The sequence below is a fragment of the Lepus europaeus genome, chromosome 1 (genome assembly GCF_033115175.1).
Source record: "Lepus europaeus isolate LE1 chromosome 1, mLepTim1.pri, whole genome shotgun sequence".
Taxonomy (NCBI): domain Eukaryota; kingdom Metazoa; phylum Chordata; class Mammalia; order Lagomorpha; family Leporidae; genus Lepus; species Lepus europaeus.
In genome coordinates this window covers 175,936,282-175,958,831 of record NC_084827.1, presented here as the reverse complement: position 1 = coordinate 175,958,831, position 22,550 = coordinate 175,936,282, and the positions used below count along the sequence as shown (strand labels likewise).

The 22,550-nt window shown below is 56.0% G+C and overlaps 1 protein-coding gene across 2 annotated transcripts in view; it reads right to left on the bottom strand.

Moving 5' to 3' along the window:
* ARMC9 (armadillo repeat containing 9) overlaps positions 1–22,550 on the bottom strand; it is a 121,557-nt gene that overhangs the window by 57,763 nt on the left and 41,244 nt on the right. For both annotated transcript variants that reach the window (XM_062193393.1, XM_062193397.1), the window contains exons 10-15: positions 21,786–21,897; positions 17,902–17,994; positions 11,236–11,326; positions 7,937–8,060; positions 4,029–4,168; positions 2,952–3,028 (exon numbers count right to left, since the gene is read on the bottom strand). In XM_062193393.1, coding sequence (XP_062049377.1) covers positions 2,952–3,028; positions 4,029–4,168; positions 7,937–8,060; positions 11,236–11,326; positions 17,902–17,994; positions 21,786–21,897 — 637 coding nt within the window. The remainder of the gene's footprint in view (positions 1–2,951; positions 3,029–4,028; positions 4,169–7,936; positions 8,061–11,235; positions 11,327–17,901; positions 17,995–21,785; positions 21,898–22,550) is intronic.

The window sequence follows — 22,550 nt, the reverse complement described above, 5'->3', positions numbered from 1 at the left end:
ATACAGTGGCTTTTCATTTATTTTTAAAAATTTGTTAATTTTGGCCGGTGCCGTGGCTTAACAGGCTAATCCTCTGCCTTGCGGCGCCGGCACACCGGGTTCTAGTCCCGTTCGGGGCACCGATCCTGTCCTGGTTGCCCCTCTTCCAGGCCAGCTCTCTGCTGTGGCCAGGGAGTGCAGTGGAGGATGGCCCAAGTGCTTGGGCCCTGCACCCCATGGGAGACCAGGAGAAGCACCTGGCTCCTGCCATCGGAACAGCGTGGTGCACCGGCCGCAGCGCGCCTACCGCGGCTGCCATTGGAGGGTGAACCAACGGCAAAAAGGAAGACCTTTCTCTCTGTCTCCCTCTACTGTCCACTCTGCCTGTCAAAAAAAAAAAATTGTTAATTTATTTGAAAGGTGGGGAGGGGGGGAGAGAGAGAGAGAGAGAGAGAGAGAGAGAGAGAGAGAGAGAGATTTCTTATCCACTCGTTCACTCCTCAAGTGGCCACAAAGGCTGCAGCTGGGCCGATCTGAAGCCAGGAGCTTCTTCCAGGTCTCCTACATGGGTGCAGGGGCCCAAGCGCCTGGGCCATCTTCTACTCCTCTCCTAGGCCACAACAGAGAATTGAACCGGAAGAGGAGCATCTGGGACACAAACCTGTGCCCATATGAGATGCTGGCGTAGCAGGTCAAGGACTAACCTACTGCACCACAGCACCGGCCCCAATAAATAAATCTTCTTAAGAGAAATTTTTAAAGTTCCTTTCTCTCTATCCCTCTCACTGTCTGTAACTCTACCTCTCAAATAAATAAATAAAATCTGTAAAAAAAAAAAAAAGATTTATTTATTTGAAAGGCAGAGTTACAGAGAGCAAGGCAGAGAAAGAGAAGAGAGAGATCTTCCATTTGCTGGTTCCAAAGGGCCGCAACAGAATCTAAGAGCTTCTTCCAGGTTTCCCACATGGGTGCAGGGGCCCAAGCACTTGGGCCATCTTCTGCTGCTTCCCCATGGCATAGCAGAGAGCTGGATTGGAAGCAGAGCAGCTAGGGATTCAACTGGCATCCATATGGGATGCTGGAGTCACAGGCAGCGGCTTAACCTACTGTACCACAATGCTGGCCTCATTTGTCAGGAACTTAAATCCAAGTATCCCATGAGGGCGGCAGGGGCCCAGACACTTGAGCTGTCACCTCTGCCTCCCCGGGTGTACAGCATCAGGGAGCTAGAATCAGGAGAGGGGTGGGAACTTGAACCTAGGCACTCTGTGGGCACCCGAAATGGGCAGCCACTGCGTCAAGGCCTCCTCCACGGCGTCACCTCCATGAGGCCACCTCTGAGGACAGGAGCCACGTCTTACACAGGGAACACAGCAGCCAGGACAGGGTCCATGGCAGGGGCTGGATGAGTGAGAGGCCCCTTCTCAGGGGACTGTGCGCTGCCCTGGCCACGGCAGTGCGGGTGGCTCCCCGCCCACCACCTTGCCCCAGTGCCACACTTCACCATCCTCCAAACTGACAGTGACTCGAGCCCGGGTTAGGCGGGGCCCGGCAGCGCTCAGCGTCTACCGGCACAGGCTCCCGAGCGGCAGGTGCACTGCTGTCCACTGGGGGCCAGTATGGCAGCAGAGCCCAAGGCAACCCAAGTGTCCAGCTTGAAGATCTGGACAGGTGACGTGGCCGGGGTGCAAGCCGGAGCATAAGTTAATGAACTAGAAGCCACCTGGGAGGCCCTCGCACAGGGCAGTCACACACAGGAGGAGTCCTAGAGAGCGATGCTATTTCTGCATATCGAGTACACAGGACACAGCACCCTGAGATCTGGGGGCTACACACACATTCACGGACGTGCAAGGGAGAGTCAAAAGGCTCATGGGCGAGGAGAATGAAAGGATGTTTAAAGAAATCTTGAGGGCTGGCGTTATGGCGTAGCGGGTAAAGCCACCGCCTGTGGGCCTGGCATCCCATGTGGGCGCCGGTTTGAGTTCCAGCTGCTCCATTTCCGATTCAGCTCCCTGCTGGTGCACCTGGGAAATCACAGAAGATGGCTCAAGTGCTTGGGCACCTGCACCCACGTGGGAGACCTGGAAGCTCCTGGCTCCCGGCTTTGGATCAGCCCAGCTCCAGCTGTTGTGGCCATCTGGACCTCTCTCTATATATATATCCGCCTCTGCTTCTCTGTAACTCTGCCTTTCAAATAAATAAGCCTTCAAAAAAAATGTTGAATTGTATGCATAGTTTTTTTCATGACATACACTTTCAATGAACTTTTCATTAGAAAAAACATGGCTTTCAACATTTCTTTGTATCAGAGAATCTTATCTTTTAATTCCACACCAGGATTGTTAGTATTGGGAGGAAGCAGCAGGGCTAGAGGCCCAGGCGTAAGTGAGACCCGATGGGGACCCAGCCACAGAAGGGGGACAGGGTACCAGCAGCCAAGTGGTGAAAGGACTGGCAGCTGAGATACTGGCTGGGATGCCTGTGTCCCAGGCAGAGCACCGGGTTCAATTCCCAGTTCCGCCTCCCAACTCCGGCTTCCTGATAACGCAGACCCTGGGAAGCAGTGGTGACGGCGCAGTAATCGGGTTCCTGACACCCTCACGGGAGATGTGGACTGCATTCCGAGCTGCTGGCTTCAGACCTGCCCAGTACCATCTGTTGTAGGCACGTGGGGAGTGAATCAGGGGGTGGGGGATCTCTCTCTGCCCATCCGTCTCTGCCCCTCAAATTTAAAAATATTTACATTTAAGGTTTTTTTTTTTTTTTAATGATGAGTAAAGGAACAACTCCTTGCTTTTGAGCTCCATAATTTTAAAAATAATAAAAGATCCGAAAGTGCTTATAAGAAACTGCAGGCAGGGGTTACTTTCCAAACGCGGCAACATCCCCGGGCCAGCCCCGTGCCCGTGCAGTCACCTGCACCCAGACCCCCAGCACCTCCCCAAGCCCAGGAGAGCAGCACCGAGTACCTCGTGGTTTTCGTGGCCAAGCAGATCTGAGAGAACTTTCAGCACGACGCCCGCCACCTTGGCACACATGTTCTTCCCTACAGACACAAGACGAAACGAGACAAAACGTGACGCGCCGAACTCGGGAGCGGCTTTAGGTCAGGCAGACTTGGCTGCTCTGCCTATCACTGCGCGACCTTGGGCGAGACACTTAACCACTCCGCCTCGGTTCCCTCCTCTTCGAAGCAGACTGGCAAGACCCCCCTCAAAAGCTGACGGGGAAGCGGTGGCCGTCGCCACAGGGACGGCACAGGCGGTGCGGCGTGCTCCAGGGCCAGGCGCCACCTCCCCAGTGCGCGGGCCGCCCCTCCCCAACACGCACAGACCTCACAGGGGTTCCAAACCCCGGGGTCACCACCACTGCAACGACACCGGTGGCAGGGAGGAAGCTGGCTGCAGCCTGGCCGGGGATGGACAGCCAGGCCTGCCTGCGCACGCTGACCTCTGAACCGGAAGACTGGACAGCAGGCCTCCGCTGTCAGCAGCGCACGGGTGAAGAGCACGGAGCCCTGCGCTGGAGCCAGCTCCAGGCATTCTCCCGACGCCGCTCACGCCGCGTGTGGCACTGCTTCCGAAAAAGCTTCTTCCAGTCCGGGTCGTGGATGGCGTCAGTGGGGCGTGTGATACCTTTGCCGATCAGCCTTGCGAGTGACTGTGGTGCCACAGGGGCTGGGGTGGGAGGCGGACTACGGTTTGGAGCAGGAAGCAGGCTCTACCCTCACTGCTCTGCCACCAACACAACCCCGGGGACCTAGGGGAACACGCCCCTCGGTCTTAGGAGAGGGGATCGCAACCCTTGACTTCCTAACTTTGAATAATGCAATGATGATGAGGGAGAATGCAAACAAGTGGAACGTCCCCTTACGGTGGGCGCCACGGGTACAAAAGCCCCTTCTTTCCAAGGCCACGCTGGTACCACGGCGTCCGCCTGTCCTCTGGGGCCAGGGCAGCGAGGCTCGCTGGGCATCGAGGCTCCGGGGTCAGGATGCGTCCCCTCCACCCAGAGCCAGCCGTGAGGGAGGGGCGGGGCCGTGAGACCTGCGCTGCGCAGGCAGAGGTTCATCAGCAAAGCCACCGAGTACTCGAGTGTGTAGTCGGACAGGCAGTCGGGCTCCTTCAGGGTGTCGATCAGCCAGAAGATGAGGCCATCCCGAATCATGGCGGTCTGCAGCGGACGCCTGGTGCGACAGAGAGGGCAATGTGAACTCCAGGGGCCCTGCCCCGCTCAGAGCAGCCAGGCCGAGCCGACCAGAGGCTCCGGCTGCACAGACGCCTCGGGCTGGAGAAGCTTTTCACGGTTAAACCACGCAACAGAAACAACAAGTCCCTATCCTTCAGGGCGTTACCAAGGGGATAAAGAGAAACCAGAAGGAGGCCTCCTACTCTGAAAGTTTCCTTTTCTGTAGGCAAAACTAGCAGAATCGGGTGGCACCTAAAGGCACTGCCAGTGACACGGCATCCCACGTGAGTGCTGGCTTAGTCCCGGCTGCTCCACTTCCGATCCAGCTCTCTGCTATGGCCTGGGAAAGCAGCAGAAATGGACCAAGTGCTTGGGCCCTGCACCCACGTGGGAGATCCAGGGGGAGTTTCAGACTCCTGGCTTTGGCCTGGCCCAGCCACTGCCGTTGTGGCCATCTGGGAAGTGAACCAGCAGATGGAAGACCTCTCTCCCTCCCTCTCTGTAACTCTACTTTTCAAATAAAGAAATAAATCTTAGGGGCTGGCGCTGTGGCGTAGCAGGGAATGCCACCATCTGCAGTGCCGGCATCCCATACGGGTGCCAGTTTGAGTCCTGGCTGCTCCATTTCTGATCCAGCTCTCTGCTATGGCCTGGGAAAGCAGTAGAAGGTGGCCCAAGTCCTAGGGCCCTGCACTCATGTGGGAGACCCAGAAGAAGCTCCTGGCTCCTGGCTTTGGATCGGCCCAGCTCCAGCGGTTGCAGCCATTTGGGCAGTGAACCAGCGGATGGAAGACCTCTCTCTCTCTCTCTCTGTGGCTCTGTCTTTCAAATAAAATAAAGAAAAGAAAAGGGCCGGCACCGCGGCTCACTAGGCTAATCCTCCACCTTGCGGCGCCGGCACACTGGGTTCTAGTCCCGGTCGGGGCACCGATCCTGTCCCGGTTGCCCCTCTTCCAGGCCAGCTCTCTGCTGTGGTCAGGGAGTGCAGTGGAGGATGGCCCAAGTGCTTGGGCCCTGCACCCCATGGGAGACCAGGAGAAGCACCTGGCTCCTGCCATCGGATCAGCGCGGTGCGCCGGCCGCAGCGTGCCAGCCGTGGCGGCCATTGGAGGGTGAACCAACGGCAAAAGGAAGACCTTTCTCTCTGTCTCTCTCTCTCTCACTGTCCACTCTGCCTGTCAAAATAAATAAATAAATAAATAAATAAAAATTAAAAAAAGAAAAGAAAAGAAAAGAAAAAGAGTAAAACCCCATGAGGCACGTTCTGCTTCAGATCTGCACAGCAGGGGCAGGGCAGCTCAATGTGCTGGGAAACACAAACAGTCCACGCAAAGCCCAGCTGCAAAGTCTCAGGAAGTGCGACCCAGACCATCACGGTCACTGGCATCACGTCAGCCTTAGGAATGGACAACACTAAGCAAGGTCGCGCCAGGAGAAGCCACTGCATTGCCTGCAAACCCAAGCACTGGGAGGGGGCCTGCACGGGTGACAGGTTAGCACAGCACGGCCGCCCACGGGAGTGCAGCGAACAAGGAGCTGTGGGGCTGCTCTTGGCCACGGAGCGCACACTCCCCACGCTCTCCAGAACGGTATCTGCCTTACCAGAATAACTATTTCCTCCCCACGTCTCACACCTGCTGCTTCACTGCAGTTAGCATCCCCAGTGTGGTCAACAACCATTTATCACTGCACAGCAGGGGTGTGATGTCATCTGACCTGGCCCTGCCAAGGCAGCTGCAGGCAAGGCTCGAAATTCAATGAATCTATGGCAGGCCCACTTCTAAGCTGATAATTTTGCATGGCTCATGGCCACATGGCCCTTGACAGGTAAAAAGCTTCCTCACCCCTGCAGACAAGGGTCTGAGGAGGTAATGACTCTGGAGCTGCCTCCCAGGAGCCTTGGCAAGAAGCTGGATCAGAAGTGCAGAGTAGCCAGGACTTGACCCAGCACCCTGACAGGCGGCTTAACCAGCTGAGCCACCACGCCTGCCCAGGAGTCTTAACAAAGGCGGAGAAAGTGAGGTGGCTCTGAGGGACTACGCCTCTGGAAGAATCATCTAATAGGCCAGGTGAAGGCAAAGGACTTCAAGTTCATGGAAAATGCATATTGTGAAGAAACTGCACGGATCTCAAAATATCTTTGCACCAAAATAAACCCTTTTTAAAAAAATTTACTTGGGAGACAAAGAGAGAGACACATGGACACACAGAGGCAGCGCTTCCGCCTGCTGTTTCATGCCCCAGAAGCCTACAGCAGCCAAGGCTGGGCCAGGCTGAAGCCAGGAGCTGGGAACTCCTTCCAGGTCCCCAACGTGGCTGGGCAGGGGCCCAGCTACAGGAGCCCTGACCTGCTGCCTGCCAGGGTCCGTACTGCAGGATGCTGGAGTCCGGTAGCTGATGCCTGGTCAAACTCAGGCTCTCTGATGTGGGACACTGGCCTCTTACCCAGTGGCTTCACCCCTAGGCCAAATGGATCTTTCAATGTCAATTCCCACAAACAATTTGAAGGCCCACACAGACTTGCACACAAGTGTTCACAGCAGCATCATGGGTAACAGATGGAAAGTGAGAACAACTCAAACGGCTACCAGCTGACGAGCAGATGAATAAAACACAGTGCACCCACAGAACGCAGAGCCGCTCAGCCACGAGCAGGTGCACAGGGCCACGAGCAGGTGCACAGGGCCACGAGCAGGTGCACAGGGCCTAGCAGGTGAACAGGGCCACGAGCAGGTGCACAGGGCCACGAGCAGGTGCACAGGGCCACGAGCAGGTGAACAGGGCCACGAGCAGGTGAACAGGGCCACGAGCAGGTGCACAGGGCCACGAGCAGGTGCACAGGGCCACGAGCAGGTGCACAGGGCCTAGCAGGTGAACAGGGCCACGAGCAGGTGAACAGGGCCACGAGCAGGTGCACAGGGCCACGAGCAGGTGAACAGGGCCACGAGCAGGTGCACAGGGCCACGAGCAGGTGCACAGGGCCACGAGCAGGTGAACAGGGCCACCATGCGGAAGCACACATAGAACAGGAGTCCACCCAAGTGAGTATCCAGCAGCGGTCAACTGACAGCAGGGGGCTCGGGGGTCCTGGGGCTGGGGCTTAGAGGAGCAGTGATTGTAAATGGGGCCAAGGTTTCTCTTTGAGGTGGCGGAAAGGCGCCACGATGCCACTGCGGCCACGGCTGCCCGCCTCTGGACAGTTACTGAAAATCGCTGAGGTAAACACTTGAAATGGATGAGTTTTATAGTCTTCAAAAAAAATTTAAGAATCCGCCAATTAAAAGTTCTGGAAGGATACTAGGACTGGTTCAAGAAGTGTCTGACTTTAGATTCCTGATATGGAGCTGTTCCAAGTTATAAACGGGTCCAGGCCAAGACGTGGGGTTGCTCCCGGGCTGCTGGGACATGTGGACCCGCAGCCAGGACGCCCACAGGCCGACCCCGCCCACCCTCCTGTGATGGCTCATTTGGGGCACAGCTCGCACCAGGGACCAGGGCAGCAGCATGGCTGGGGCTCGGCTAGGCTCATTCCTGTGTCTATCTCTAACCTTGGGGTGCAGATGGAGAGGCGAGCACACCTGGCTGGCCTAGGTCGTCCACCAGCAGGCGACCAGGCTGCCTTTAAGTCTTCCGCCAGCCCTGAAGCCTCGAGCGGGGTGCACAGCGAAGCTTTCTAGCCTCATCCTCTCCTGGGGTTAGGGGAAGCACCACCTGCCTCACGAGCTATCACAGCACACAACGGCTAAAACCTCGGCTCGGTCCTCACCTGAGGCTGAACTTCTGCAAGGCCCCGAGGACGTTCTCCCGGGCGATGACGTCCTTGTCCTCCTCCTTCAGCCTCCCCTCCAGCAGCCACAGCACCTTCGTGTTCTGGGCAAGGTACAGGCGCCCTGACGAGCAGAGAAGAGACGGTGAGAGGAGCAGGGGGCCCGGGTGCACCCCAACTCCACTTGCTAGGCAAACGCTGCTGGCAACAGCAGAGCTTGGTCATTTACATTCTGCAACACTCAGCAAAACGCGTTTCTTGGGGCCGGCGCTGCAGTGGGTAAAGCTGCCACCTGTGTGAGTCTCGGCTACTCCACTTCTTTTTTTTTTTTTTTTTAAGATTTATTTATTTATTTGAAAGTCAGAGTTACAGAGAGAGAAAGAGAGGCAGAGGCAGAGGGAGGGAGGGAGGGGGGAGGGAGGGAGAGAGAGAGAGAGAGAGAGAGAGAGAGAGGAGGGTCCTCTATCTACTGGTTCACTCCCCAATTGGCCGCAATGGCTGGAGCTGCTCTGATCTGAAGCCAGGAGCCAGGAGATTTCTCCAGGTTCTCCCACGCAGGTCCAGGGGCCCAAGGACTTGCCATCCTCCATTGCCTTCCCAGGCCACAGCAGAGAGCTGGATCGGAAGTGGAGCAGCCAGGACTCGAACCGGGGCCCACGTGGGATGCCAGCACTGCAGGTGGCGGCCTTACCTGCTATGCTACAGTGCTGGCCCCTGCTCCGCTTCTGATCCAGCTCCCTGCTAATGTACCCGAGAAAGCAGCAGAAGATGACCCAAGTGTTTGGGCCCCTGCACCCACGTGGGAGACCTGCAAGAAGCTCCTGGCTCCTGGCTCTGGATCGGCTCAGCTCCAGCCATTGCAGCATTTGGGGAGTGAACCAGCAGATGGGAGACCTCTGTCTCTGTCTCTCTCTCCTTCTCTCAGTAACTCTGACTCTAGAATAAAAAAATAACATCCTAAAAAAAAAAAACCACATTTGTTCTAAAAAGTTGGTTTTATTCAATCAACCATCTGCTGAACTGGAAACCACTCCTGTCATGAGCTGAAAGTAATTCAATGCTATGTTCTTGGGGGAAGCACGTCCTTTAGGTGCCTGAACCCTAGGCCTGACAGTCGGGTCGGCAAGGAGGAAAGGGGCTCATCTGTGTGTTAGGAGCCCTGCGGCCTGGCCACTCCCTCTGTTCCCTCCAGACATGGCCAGGGCTGGAGAAGGGGGGACCTCTGGCAAACCGAGAATGGTCACTGGCCTGGTGTGGACTTCTGTGTTGATACGGAAAACGCTAATTTCATATGTGAGTTTCAACAGCGTTATTACTCAAACGGCCCGGCCCATACTGTGGCTCATAATAAATCATTGCCAGATGGCTGCAAAGAGAAACAAACGAATGAGTAAACTTCTAGAATATCACAAATTCACAACACGAAAACTTCTCTGATTCATGTTGTAGAAGAGCTCAACTAAGACTGTAGGGAAAATGACGGCGTTTTGTAAAATTTTGAATTCCCTTGGGGTAGCAGGTTATTTCTGGCCTCTCCAAATCCTTTGGTGGGTACAGTCGTTCAGAGGAAGCCAGAGCAGCACTCACCGGAACCAGCTTTACCTGGCTCACTGACCTGACTCTGCCTCTGCAGGAAACCCCCACAACGCACCACCCATCACACACCTGAAGGCGTCTAAAAGGACCAGCACAAACCCAGGGCACCTGCAGAGCAAACGCACAAAGCTTCCTCTGAAACCACCCAAACTTGCTGTGGCGAAAGACCTCCGGTGACTGTCGCCGTGATACGCGGGAAACCCATGCCCTACCACATGACCCAGCCATCCCACTCCTTGGAATTTACCCAAAGGAAATTAAGTTGGCAAATAAAAGAACTTTCTGCAACTCAATGTTTATTGCAGCTCAATTCACAATAGCTAAGACCTGGAATCAACCTAAATGCCCATCAACAGAAGACTGGATAAAGAAATTATGGGATATGTACTCTATAGAATACTATACAGCAGTAAAAAAAAAAGAATGAAATCCGGTTATTTGCAACAAAATGGAGGAATCTGGAAAACATCATGCTGAGTGAAATAAGCCAGTCCCAAAGGGACAAATATCATATGTTCTCCCTGATCAGTGACAACTGAGCACCAAAAAGGAAACCTGTTGAAGTGAAATGGACACCATGAGAAACAGTGACTTGATCAGACCTTGTCCTGACTGTCAAGGAGCAACTTACTATTTTATTCCTTTTAGTATTTTTTTTGTTCTACTTAATAGCATTGGTTGAACTCTTTAATTAACACACAATTATTCTTAAGCATTTAAAATTAACTGAAAAGTGATCCCTGTTAAATATAAGAGTGGGAATAAGAGAGGGAGATGTACAGTTTGGCACATGTTCACTCGGACTTACCCCTAATGGTAGAGCTAGAAACGTGCCAGGGGATTCCAATTCAATCCCATCAAGGAGGCATGTACCAATGCCATCTCACTTGTTAAAGTGATCAGTTTAACTTTATAATTGATAAAAGATAGGATTAAGTGTCAAAGAGATTACATAAATAAGACCAGTGTCTGCAAACAATAATTGATAGAACTAAAAAGGAGAGAATGATCCTACATGGGAAGCAGGATACACAGCAGACTCATAGAATGGCAGATGCCCTAAACAGCACTCTGGCCTCAGAATCAGCCCTTAAGGCATTTGGATCTGGCTAAAAAGCCCATGAGAGTTTCTCAGGCATTGAAAGCCAAGACACTGTGGCAAGAAAAATGACCTAAATGAAAGATCTCGGTGAGTGAGATCCCAGCGGAAAGAAGGGGCCATCAAAGAAGGAGGTACCTTTCTCTGAAGCGAGGAGAGAACTTCCACTTTGATTATGGCCTTGTCTAAATAAGGTAGGAGTTTGTGAACTCAAGAGGCTTCCATAGCCTTAGCAGCTTATTACAAGAGCCTTGGGTGATTACTGATGCCATAAATAAGAGTGTCAATTGTTAAATCAACAACGGGAGTCACTGTGCACTTACTCCCCATGTAGGATCTCTGTCCTTAATGTGTTGTACTATGCGAATTAATGGTACAACTACTACTCAAACAGTACTCTATACTTTGTGTGTCTTTGTGGGTGCAGTCTGTTGAAATCTTTACTTAGTATATACTAAGTTGATCTTCTGTATATAAAGATAATTGAAAATGAATCTTAAAGAATAATGGGATGGGAGAGGGAGTGGGAGATGGGATGGTTGCAGGTGGGAGGGAGGTTATGGGGGGAAAACCACCTGGACGTTGTTCCAGGCTGACGTCTCACCTTCGGCGAGTGACGCGAAGGCGTTGATGAGCCTGGCCATGTACTGGCGCACCGCCTCGCTCTTGGAGTTCAGCAGCTGCAGCACGCTCCTCTGTGGGGACAGGGGGACGGGAAAGACCGGGGGTGAGGCCAGGCGGAGGGAGCGGGTGCCTCCCACACGGTCTGCTCCTCCTCTTCCTCTGCCTGGTCTCATGTGGGGTGGAACAAACAGGCTGAAGCCCAGTATTTCATGCGCGAGTCTCCATCTCCTGCCGACGTCTGATGAGACTTGGCGAGAAGCAGCTCCTTCTGTACTGAGGGAATTAATGACGCCAAGCCCTGAGAGCCGGGGCCGGCACACGGGGAGCAGCGCTGTTTGCTGCTGCTGCCCAGGCTGTGTGTCCAGGTTCTGGGCGGCTCCAACACGCACATCTGGCTCTGCTCCCTCCACAGCCCAGCAAGCCTACAGTAAGACACACACTCAAGGACTGAGAACAGCACGGGAGACCAGGCCCCCGCCGCACCTCGGGGAGCCGGGGTGCAGAACGCCAGCGGACTGAGAGGGCCCACACACCGCAAGCCGAGTCTCAGGGTGGCAGCGGGGCGCGGAGGCAGCGGCCAGTTCCCACCGCTTTTCCTTCGAGAGGCCCGAGAGCTGGGAACACAAAGATGAAAGAGTGGGATGCTGGGCCCAGCATCCTGCTGCCCACACCTCCCCACGCAGGAAGGGGCCATGTGCTCCTGTGAGAACGCAGAGGGTCTCTGTGCTGGGCCCAGCATCCTGCTGCCCACACCTCCCCACGCAGGAAGGGGCCGTGTGCTCCTGTGAGAACGCAGAGGGTCTCTGTGCTGGGCCCAGCATCCTGCTGCCCACACCTCCCCACGCAGGAAGGGGCCGTGTGCTCCTGTGAGAACGCAGAGGGTCTCTGTGCTGGGCCCAGCATCCTGCTGCCCACACCTCCCCACGCAGGAAGGGGCCGTGTGCTCCTGTGAGAACGCAGAGGGTCTCTGTGCTGGGCCCAGCATCCTGCTGCCCACACCTCCCCACGCAGGAAGGGGCCGTGTGCTCCTGTGAGAACGCAGAGGGTCTCTGTGCTGGGCCCAGCATCCTGCTGCCCACACCTCCCCACGCAGGAAGGGGCCGTGTGCTCCTGTGAGAACGCAGAGGGTCTCTGTGCTGGGCCCAGCATCCTGCTGCCCACACCTCCCCACGCAGGAAGGGGCCGTGTGCTCCTGTGAGAACGCAGAGGGTCTCTGTGCTGGGCCCAGGCACAGGCAAGCCGGGTCTGGCCCCGCATTGAGGGGGGCAGGCCTCACTTCACAACGAGCGCTCCCAGAGCGCCAGCAGCCGGACCCCTGCCCTCCGGGCGGGAGATGGCAAGACTCAGGGCAAAATGAGCAAAACTAGAGACCCCGAAACCCAAGGCTCCCAGTCCATGTGCCCCGGATCCCACTCGGGGGAGGTCTGTGTGGACAGACCCGCCCTCACACCCGGAACTCCAATCGGCTCAACAGCCCCCCTCGTGTCGATGGCGGGTACCCCGGACCACCAGACAGCCAGGTAAGCTTCCGAAGCAGAAAATGAACAAAGCGATGGCAGGAAAGAGGCACCTCCAAGGAAATGAGACGGCGCAGGGAGAGGAAAACGAAAACTCAACAGGAGTGCGTCACCGACGCCCTCTAAGAGACAAGGAGCTGCACTGCGCCCACGAAATAAGAGCACTCCACGATAAACACAAACGAGAAACCCAGAACCGAGAGATGAGGAAACCCCCAGAGGAGAACAAAGAGAACAAGAAAATAAGAGAACAGATAGCGAAGCCAGGAATCCAGGGCGGGAGAGGTGACCAGAACCCACGGACGATCGGGGCAGGGGATTCTGGGCAGGAGCCGGGCACCAGGGGCAGTGGCCACCAGTGCAGAATGCACGGGGCTCACAAAGGCTGACAGGCTGAAGCCTGTTGTTCCCAAGATGCCTACGGCCGTTACGCCACCTTCCTTTAGGTGAAATTTTAATTGAAGTATAACACACCTACAGGAAATCACACAGATTGTGAGCGCACAGCTCGATGAGCTCGCACGATGTGAATGCGTGGGCAACCAGTTGCCAGGCAGGAAACAGAACAGGACCACAGCCCCAGACACCCTGCCGGGGCCCCTTCCAGACCCAGGGTAACATTCTCACCACAGATCAGAGTCTTCAGCATTATGTATTTTTTCCTGCCTTTTCCAATCAACTTTGTGATTCATGCATGGTCTATGTTGTGTGTTCCCTCCCATGGCTCAGTGTGTGCCATTTCACAAATATACCACAGTACCCATTCTACTGTTGACAGATTTAGGTAACACCAATGTTTTGGCTCTTTTTGTTTTTTTAAGATTTAGCTACTGGGGACTGGCATTGTAGCGTAATGGGTTAAATTGCCGCCTACAATGCTGGCATCCCACAAGGGCGTCCATTTGAGTCCCAGATGCTCCACTTCCAATCCAGTCCCCCCCCCCTTTTTTTTTTTAAAGATTTATTTTATGTACTTCAAAGAATTACAGAGAGAGGTAGAGACAGAGAGATAAGTCTTCCATCCACTGGTTCACTACCCAGATGGCCGCAATGGCCGGAGCTGCGCCAATCTGAAGCCAGGAGCCAGGAGCTTCCTCTGGGTCTCCCACATGAGTGCAGGGGCCCAAGGACTTGGGCCATCTTCTACTGCTTTCCCAGGCCATAGCAGAGAGCCAGATCAGGCCAGGGCTTTAACCTGCTGGTGTCACAGCGCCGGCCCCTCAGTTCCCTTCTTTTTTTTTTTTTTTGACAGGCAGAGTGGACAGTAGAGGGAGACAGAGAGAAAGGTCTTCCTTTTTGCCATTGGTTCACCCTCCAATGGCCACCACGGTAGGTGCGCTGCGGCCAGCGCACCGCGCTGATCCGATGGCAGGAGCCAGGTGCTTCTCCTGGTCTCCCATGGGGTGCAGGGCCCAAGCACTTGGGCCATCCTCCACTGCACTCCCTGGCCACAGCAGAGAGCTGGCCTGGAAGAGGGGCAACCGGGACAGGATCGGTGCCCCAACCGGGACTAGAACCCAGTGTGCCGGCGCCGCAAGGCGGAGGATTAGCCTAGTGAGCCGCAGCGCCGGCCTCAGTTCCCTTCTAATGCACCTGGGAAAGCAGTAGAAGATGGCCCAAGTCCTTGGGCCCTTGTACCCACACAAAGCATCGGACAAAGCTCCTGGTTCTTGGCTTTAGCCTGGTCCAATCATGGCCATTGCAAGCCATTTGGGGAACAAACCAGTGGATGGAAGATTTCTCTCTCTCTCGCTCTCGCTCTCTGTCACTCTGCCTTTCAAATAAATCTTTAAAAATAAATGAATAAAAAATATCTATTTATTTATTTGAAATACAGAGAGTGACAGAGAGAGAGGGAGAGACACAGAGGGAGATAAAGAGAGATCTTTTATCTGCGAGTTCACTTGTCAAATGCTTACCACAGCCGGGGCTGGGGCAGGCTGAAGCCAGGAGCCCAGCTCCACTTGGTCTCCCATGTGGGTGGCAGGGACCCAGTACTGAGCCATCATCTGCTGCCCCATGGGTGCATTAGCGGGAAGCTGGCTTAGAAGCAGAGGAGCCGGGACTCAGCCAGGCCTCCTGTAGGGGACGCAGGCGTTCCAAGTGCGCGCTAACTCCCTGCACCACAACGCCCGCCCCCGTGTTTGGCCTTATAAGCAGTGCTGCTATGAACATCCTTACATTTTTAGGGAACATATGGACACATCTGCATTGGGCTTCTACCTGGGAGTGGCTTTGCTAGGACACAAAGTGTGTAGTTTCAGTAAATGACACCAAGGTCGTGCCTCATGCAGCGTAGTTTTAAGTAGAGCACAAAATGTGGGGTGAGGAGCCCAGACCCTCAGCTGCCCTTGGAGAGCCATGGCCACGCGCTGCTGAGGGTCCAGGCCCCATTTCCCACCCTGCTGTGTGGATCAGCTGTGCACAGTCCTTTAGCCCCACAGGAACACTCGTCTGATCAACCGCAGAGACCCAGAAGGAGCCTCTGTGAGCGTACACGCCCTTGGTCACACATGCCGCTGCCGGACAAGCCATATCCGGATGACCAGACGCCCTGTGCCTCCCAGGACTCTCGGGACCTTGGCCGCCCATGTCCCCAGAGGGGGCCATGAACTGTGCCCAGGGAAGCTGTGTCCAACTAGGGCTCAGCCATCGCGATGAAGCCACCTCCTCCTGGGTACGGCATTCCCCGCAGGGTGAGGTTTGTGCCTGTGACTCAGTGAACACAAACACAGGTGGGGGAACTGTAAGGAAAAGCCAGGAACGGATTCACACAAGCGTCAGGACGCGTACACCCACATCACAGCAGCACTGCTCACAACAGGGGGGAGTGACCCACGAGTCCACTCATGGATAACGAGACAAGCAAGGGCCAGTGTTGTGGCACAGCGGTCAGGCCCCTGCCTGCAGCGCCGGCATCCCATCTGAGCGCTGGTTCAAGTGCGTCCCGGCTGCTCCACTGCCAGTCCAGCTCCCTGCTAATAGCCTGGGAAAGCAGCGGAAGACGGCCTGAGCACTTGGTACTCTGCCTCCCACATGGGAGGCCCAGATGGAGTTCCAGGCTCCAGGCTCCAGGCTCCAGCCCGGCCTGGGACCAGCTGTTGTGGCCATTTGGGGAATGAATCAGTGGATGGAAAATCTCTCCCTCTCTATCTCTCCCCCTAACTGTGCCTTTCAAATAAAAATAAGTAAATCATTAAAAAAAAAAAAAAGTGTGTGGGGGGACAGCTGTGCGATACAGCAAATTAAGCAGTTGCCTGCAATGCCAGCATCCCATATGGGTGCCGGCTCAAGTCCCACCTGCTCCACTTCTGATCCAGTTCCCTGCTAATGGCCTGGGAAAGGCAGTAAAAGATGGCTGAGCCGGCGCCGTGGCTCACTAGGCTAATCCTCCGCCTGCGGTGCCGGCACACCGGATTCTGTCCCGGTTGCTCCTCTTCCAGGCCAGCTCTCTGCTGTGGCCCGGGAGGGCAGTGGAGGATGCATCTGGAAAAGAGGACCCTATTTCTCAGGTTTAAGGACTTGCATCTGTGTAGACGTGTATGCTATGCCAGTCAGGTGAGGTGGCCACTGTGCCATCAGCACCTGGCAGCCACGCGACACCAGAGACTCAGCTGAGGACAGACAGCTCGCGGCAGCTCTGCGCTGTGATCCCTGTGGAGAACCGTGATTCTCAGGGCCCGGGCAGACCAGCAGCACCTGCAAACCTGGAACAGCAGACCCCGGGCCCACCCCGGACCTCCTGAGGGCTGCATTTTAACAAGGCTCGGCTGAGCTCCGAGTGCCTCCCAGCCAGGAGGACAAGGCAGGAGGTCCAGCTTCCTCCCTGCGAGGTCGGATGCCTCGTGGTGTTGGTGTGGGTGTCAATGTCACGGTGACCCAGCACCCACGTCACACAAGACAAGGAGCCTTCCCGCCCACCAGAGTCCCAGACACCCTGTGAGGACTCCGGCTCAAAAACAAACCACAGCACTCGAGACCTTGAGGAAGAAACACACCCATAATGCCTACGCAGGCCACGGCATCTCGATAAAAACCACGCGGCCAATCCTAAGACGCCCTTCGTTAGAGAACATGGCGGGGTTTTTTTTTTAATAGATGTAATCAGGAAAGGAAATTCCACTGCCAATTAAACTACAACGCACCTGTGAGACACGCCCCGCCTCGGCTGCACCGACGTTAGAATGTGGAGAAAACGCACATCCCGCAGCCCAGGAAGGGTGGCGAGGCTCAGAATGGAATTTTTCTCACCCTTAGCACAAGTCTTCCACGACAGCATGAGACTACGTAAAAGAACCAAGCGGCACCCGCGACACAGCAACGTGCGCTTCGCTCTGCAGGGTGCTGCCAGCGAGCACACGAGGGTGTGATCCTCCTCATGCACACGTTTCGAAGCTTAACAAGAGCTTCAGGTTTTCAGAACGTTCTGGACACAAACTCAGCAGAAGTTAAGAGCTGCAGTATCCGCACTACACGTGCCAAGTTCAAGGTCCTGGTCTCCTGTCCTGTGAAGTCTCGTGCAAATACAGGTAAGGGGGTGAAGAGAGGCCAGGAAGACCACCACGCGGCAACTCCTGGGGCTGGGCCAGGCCGAGCCCCAGCGAGAGGGCAGGCAATCATCCAGCAGCCCCAGAGCTGGGGCGGCTCCTCATGCTGGCTGGGGGAGCTCCCAAGGCTGAATGGCCGTTGAGATGACCTGGCACACAGGCAGAGCAGGGGTCTGGAGCCAGATCCTCTCACCCCAGATGCCACTGTGTTGATACCACGCCACTGAACCTCTGTGGTCCAAAGCCACATACAAGCGTCACGGGGAAGACCCCGCTGACTGAGACTGAGTCTGTCCCTCCAATGTGCATCCTGAGCCATGCTCCGTCTTCAGGGCTCATGGTAGGCAGCAGGGGAGGGAAAGGTTTTGGAACTGGAGAGGAGAGAAACGACGCAGTTCCAATGTGCTCGGGACTCCTAGGAAGCGGAGGGCAGGCCAGTGTGCGGCATGAACGGCCGATCTCACCAGCCAACAAGCTCGGGGCTGATGTGCGGTCACCACTGGACCTGGGCAGAGCAGCATCTGCCGAGGTCACTCCCTGGGACGCCGGGCTCTGGCCAGGCTCTGGCCGTGTCTTACTGACCTGGCTGTGGCTGTGACAGTCCAGGAGGTCGTTGCTGATGTAGGCTTGCAGAACCGTCTCCCTCTGCTCACCAGGGTGGGACGTGGTCAAGCGCTGGGGAAGCAAACAGAACAGGACCCCAGTGTTAACATGGAGAAAAAGGCCCACCGGGCAGGGATGTCTTAAACAGTGGTTAAAATACGCCAGCAACTGCACGTTTAACCAAGCAAACGACAGCCAGCTAGCTCAGCAGGAAAGCCAGGAAGCAAGAACGGAGCACGGCTTTCCAGCGGCGGTGTGGGGGTGTGGCGTGAGCCATGCAGAGCAGGGAGGCAGCGCGCTGCCGGCTGTGTGCTCAGACGCCCAGAGAGGCGATGCTCGCAGGGAAGAGGCTCAGAGTCGGCCTGAGGAGGAGCAGACTGACCCAGCGCAGGGCAAGGGCAGTGTGCAGCGTGGCCGGCTCGGGGAGGCACAGAAACGCAGGGCGTGCTGAGTGGGCCGAGTGTGGGGGGCTGTGACTGCACGTCGTGCCAGGGGATGGCGCTATACCCTGACCCACCACAGGGACAGAGAGAGCAATGCTGTGTGTGCGTAGGGGGTAGCTGGCTCAAGTTGCTTGGATTCTGAAAAGCCACAGGTCTGTTACATTGCTGTGGTAGGAAGTTATGTGATGTCCACACAGCAGGAAGAAGGCTTTCGTACGGGGAAATGTGTGCATGTGTGCTTGTGCTGACCCAGCCACGTGACTGAAATGAGCACGGGTCCTTTGTCCCCCAGGGAGGCCTCCAGGGGCAGGTGCTGCCAGCTGACCCTGACCGCCATGGCTGCACCAAGGCCGTGAAGGGAGGAGGGGACCGGGCTGGAGGAGCAGAGTGCCGCCCTCTGGGGGTACACCAAGGTCAGGGCAGGGCAAGAGGACGGTGTGGGGCCAAGAACAAGATCACAAGAACCTGTCTGGTCTTCTGGGTTCTTCTGTGACAATGTCACTGTCTCACCCACCTCTGTAGGAGACTCTACAGTGATGGGCGGGCAAAGCATGAGCAATGAGAGATGATACGGCCACGTGAACGGGGAAAGATGGCCAGGGAGGGGATGGCCATGGGACAGGGCTCGGCTCCACGACAAAACCAGAGCAGGTGCCACTGCAGGGGAACGGGGCTTCCTGCCGAGCCCGGGCGTGTCCTCAGAGGACTCAATACATGCCAGGAGTGCCACCAAACACGCCACGGGCATGTGAGGGCAGCTGCTGCCCTCCCAAGACGGGGACACTGCTCCAAGGACTCTGATGCAAGACAGGACACCCCACGAGTGCTCTGGGGATTCGGGGAGGCTCTGGCGCTAAGGCAGGGTGCGCCTGGCCGGATCGCTCACTTACAGGGTCTACCAGCGTCGACCTCGTGGTGTCCCCAACCCTTTCAAGGGTCTATAAGGTCACAATTATTTCATAATAACACTAACATACGCTTAGCCTTTCTTCATGGCTGGAACGTGTGTGATGCCAGGGGCAGGTTAAGACGCCAGCTGGGGCCAGGTGGCCCCCCCCGGAACACCCGGGTCTGATACTTCCAGCCAGTGCAGACCCTGGGAGGCGGCAGCGACAGCTCAGCTGTGGTCCTGCCACCCACACGGGAGAATGGACTGAGTTCCTGGCTTCAGCCTGGCCTGACTCTGGCTATTTTGAGAATTGGGGGAATAAATAAATAAATAAATAAATAAATAAATATTTTAAAAGTACAATACTCGGGGGGGTAAATTGAATGCAAAAACAGATATGAAAATCCAGTTGCCCTGTTAAGCCAGATAATAAAGAAATTTGAAAAAACAAACAAACAGCAAACAATGCCTTTTTTCTCACTTATTTGAAAAATAGTTTGGGGGGCTGGCACAGTGGTGTAGTGGGTAAAGCTGCCGCCTGCAGTGCCAGAATCCCACACGGGTGCCAGTTTGAGTCCCAGCTGCTCCACTTACAATCCAGGTCTCTGTCATGGCCTAGGAAAGCAGTAGAAGACAACCCAAGTGCTTGGGCCCCTGCACCTGTGTGGAAGACCTGGAAGAAGCTCCTGGCTCCTGGCTTCGGATCGGCGCAGTTCCAGCCGTTGTGGCCAACTGGGGAGTGAACCAGCGGATGGAAGACCTCTCTCTGCCTCTCCAACTCTCTCTCACCCTCCCTCTCTCTCTGCCTCTCCTTCCCTCTCTGTGTAACTCTGACTTTCAAATAAATTTTAAAAATCTTTAAAAAGAAGAAAAACAGTTTGGGGAAAAAGCTATTTTTCATTAAAAACATGTCATGTCATTACAAATTTTTTTTTTTTTTTAAATTTTTGACAGGCAGAGTGGACAGTGAGAGAGAGACAGAGAGAAAGGTCTTCCTTTGCCGTTGGTTCACCCTCTAATGGCCGCCGCGGTAGCGTGCTGCGGCCGGCGCACCGCGCTGTTCCGATGGCAGGAGCCAGGTGCTTCTCCTGGTCTCCCATGGGGTGCAGAGCCCAAGGACTTGGGCCATCCTCCACTGCACTCCCTGGCCACAGCAGAGAGCTGACCTGGAAGAGGGGCAACCGGGACAGGATTGGTGCCCCGACCGGGACTAGAACCCGGTGTGCCGGCGCCGCAAGGCGGAGGATTAGCCTGTTGAGCCACGGCGCCGGCCACAAATATTTTCAATTTTCTGTTTTAATTTCTGACCCTCTGAATCCTGGGAGACGTTCGCATAAACGAAAGCTCTCTGAGGTCCTGAGTGATGCCGGAGACCGCAGAGTCCGAGACCTAAAACCGCACCAGCTGCTGCCTGAAGCCATGCCTGCTCTGAGGACCGGAGAGAGCAGGGCCGGGACGAGGCTTCCTCTGCCCTGATGTCAGCTCTGGGTGGCCACCCAACGACCCCTGCAGACTCCTGGAGGGGCCAGGCCCCGCCTGCCACCACAGCCCTTCCCCCAGGCCAGGAGCTCAGCTCAGCACCAGGAAAGGCCCGGACGGCAGGGCCAGACTCAGGGTGCGACACTGCACCTAGGACCCCACGGAGGCCACGGCAGCCGTGATTCACCCTGCACCCTAGGACCCCACAGAGGCCACGGCAGCTGCAATGTCACACTGCACCCTAGGACCCCACGGAGGCCACGGCAGCCATGATTCACCCTGCACCCTAGGACCCCACGGAGGCCACGGCAGCTGCAATGTCACACTGCACCCTAGGACCCCACGGAGGCCACGGCAGCTGCAATGTCACACTGCACCCTAGAACCCCATGGAGGCCACAGCAGCCGTGTTTCACACTGCTCCCTAGGACCCCACGGAGGCCACGGCAGCCGTGACGTCACACTGCACCCTAGGACCCCAGGGGGCCACGGCAGCCGTGATTCACACTGCTCCCTAGGACCCCATGGAGGCCACAGCAGCTGCGATATCACCCTGCACCCTAGGACCCCACGGAGGCCACAGCAGCCGTGATGTCATGACAGGGAGAAAGAGGCCCAAGCCATGCTCAGAATGTGCTTTAAAAAATAAAGTTTTAAAAAAACATTTATTTGTGAGGCAGAGAGACAGATAAAGAGCTCTCCCATCTGCTGATGCGTTCCCCAAATGCTGGCAATGACAGGGCCAAAGCCTGAAGCCAGGCCTCTCCGGTGCGTGGCAGGAACCCAGTATTTGGGCCCCCACAGCTGCCTGGCAGAGGCTGCATGAGCAGGAAGCGGGAGCCGGGACTGGCACCCAGGCACCAGGACGCAGAGCCTGGGTGTCCTCGGGGTTAGCCCTCTACACCCGCTTTCAGCGTTAGTTCTTGGTGCCAGTGGGCAGCAGGCAGGCAGAATTTTAGTAGATGGGCTGCAAGATACAAGCAAGGCAGCCAACCAAACCAAGCAAACCAGCACGGGGCGTTTGGCTTTGGACTTGGAGGGAAAGGTACTTACCCAGCGCAGAGCCTGCAACAAGAAGGCTTTCAAGCGGTCACTCCCCCAGATCAAATCCTTCTTCAGTTTCTCATAGTCCAGGGAGGGCAGCAAAGGGACATCCTTCAGTTTCCTACCCAGCAACACAAGTTCAAAGGAGAGAAAAAAGCAAACGGACAAGCTGAGGCCTCGTGAGCATCCAGGCCCCTGGTCCTGCGCGGCAGTGCCCGGCCGCCCGGCCCAGGCCAAGAACACCAGGCTACCCCGCACCCTGTGCCACCAACGCAGTGTGGCCGGCGCTGCTGGGAGGACCACATCTTGTATCACCCTTCCCCCGAGCTGAGAAGCGTCTGTGTGAACAGATTCAGACGCCCCTGTGCTCCTCGTGGGCGAGGCTCCCCACGACAGGAGGGAAGACATCACCCGCACCGACGTTCTATTCAGAATTCTGAGCAAAGCCCACAGACGTCAGCACCGGCAGGCTGCAACCTGAAGCCACTGTGCCTCACCCGCCAGAGGGGTGGGATGGGAAGGTGAGGAGCGGAGGAGGCGGTCGGAAGTGTCCCAGGGGATGCGGGAGACAAGGACAGGACTGGGGACAAATCTGCACATCCTCCTGAGAAGACTCCAGTTAAAGACCTCAGGGGAAATTGGGTTTCAACTGAGAGCCGTTGTCTCTGATGAGAGATCCACATGGCTCCAACCGGCTCCAACCGACGCCAACCGGCCTCTGGCTGCCAGGCGCCTTTCAATAAAATACGCGTCTTCACAGTCTGTTTTTGCCGT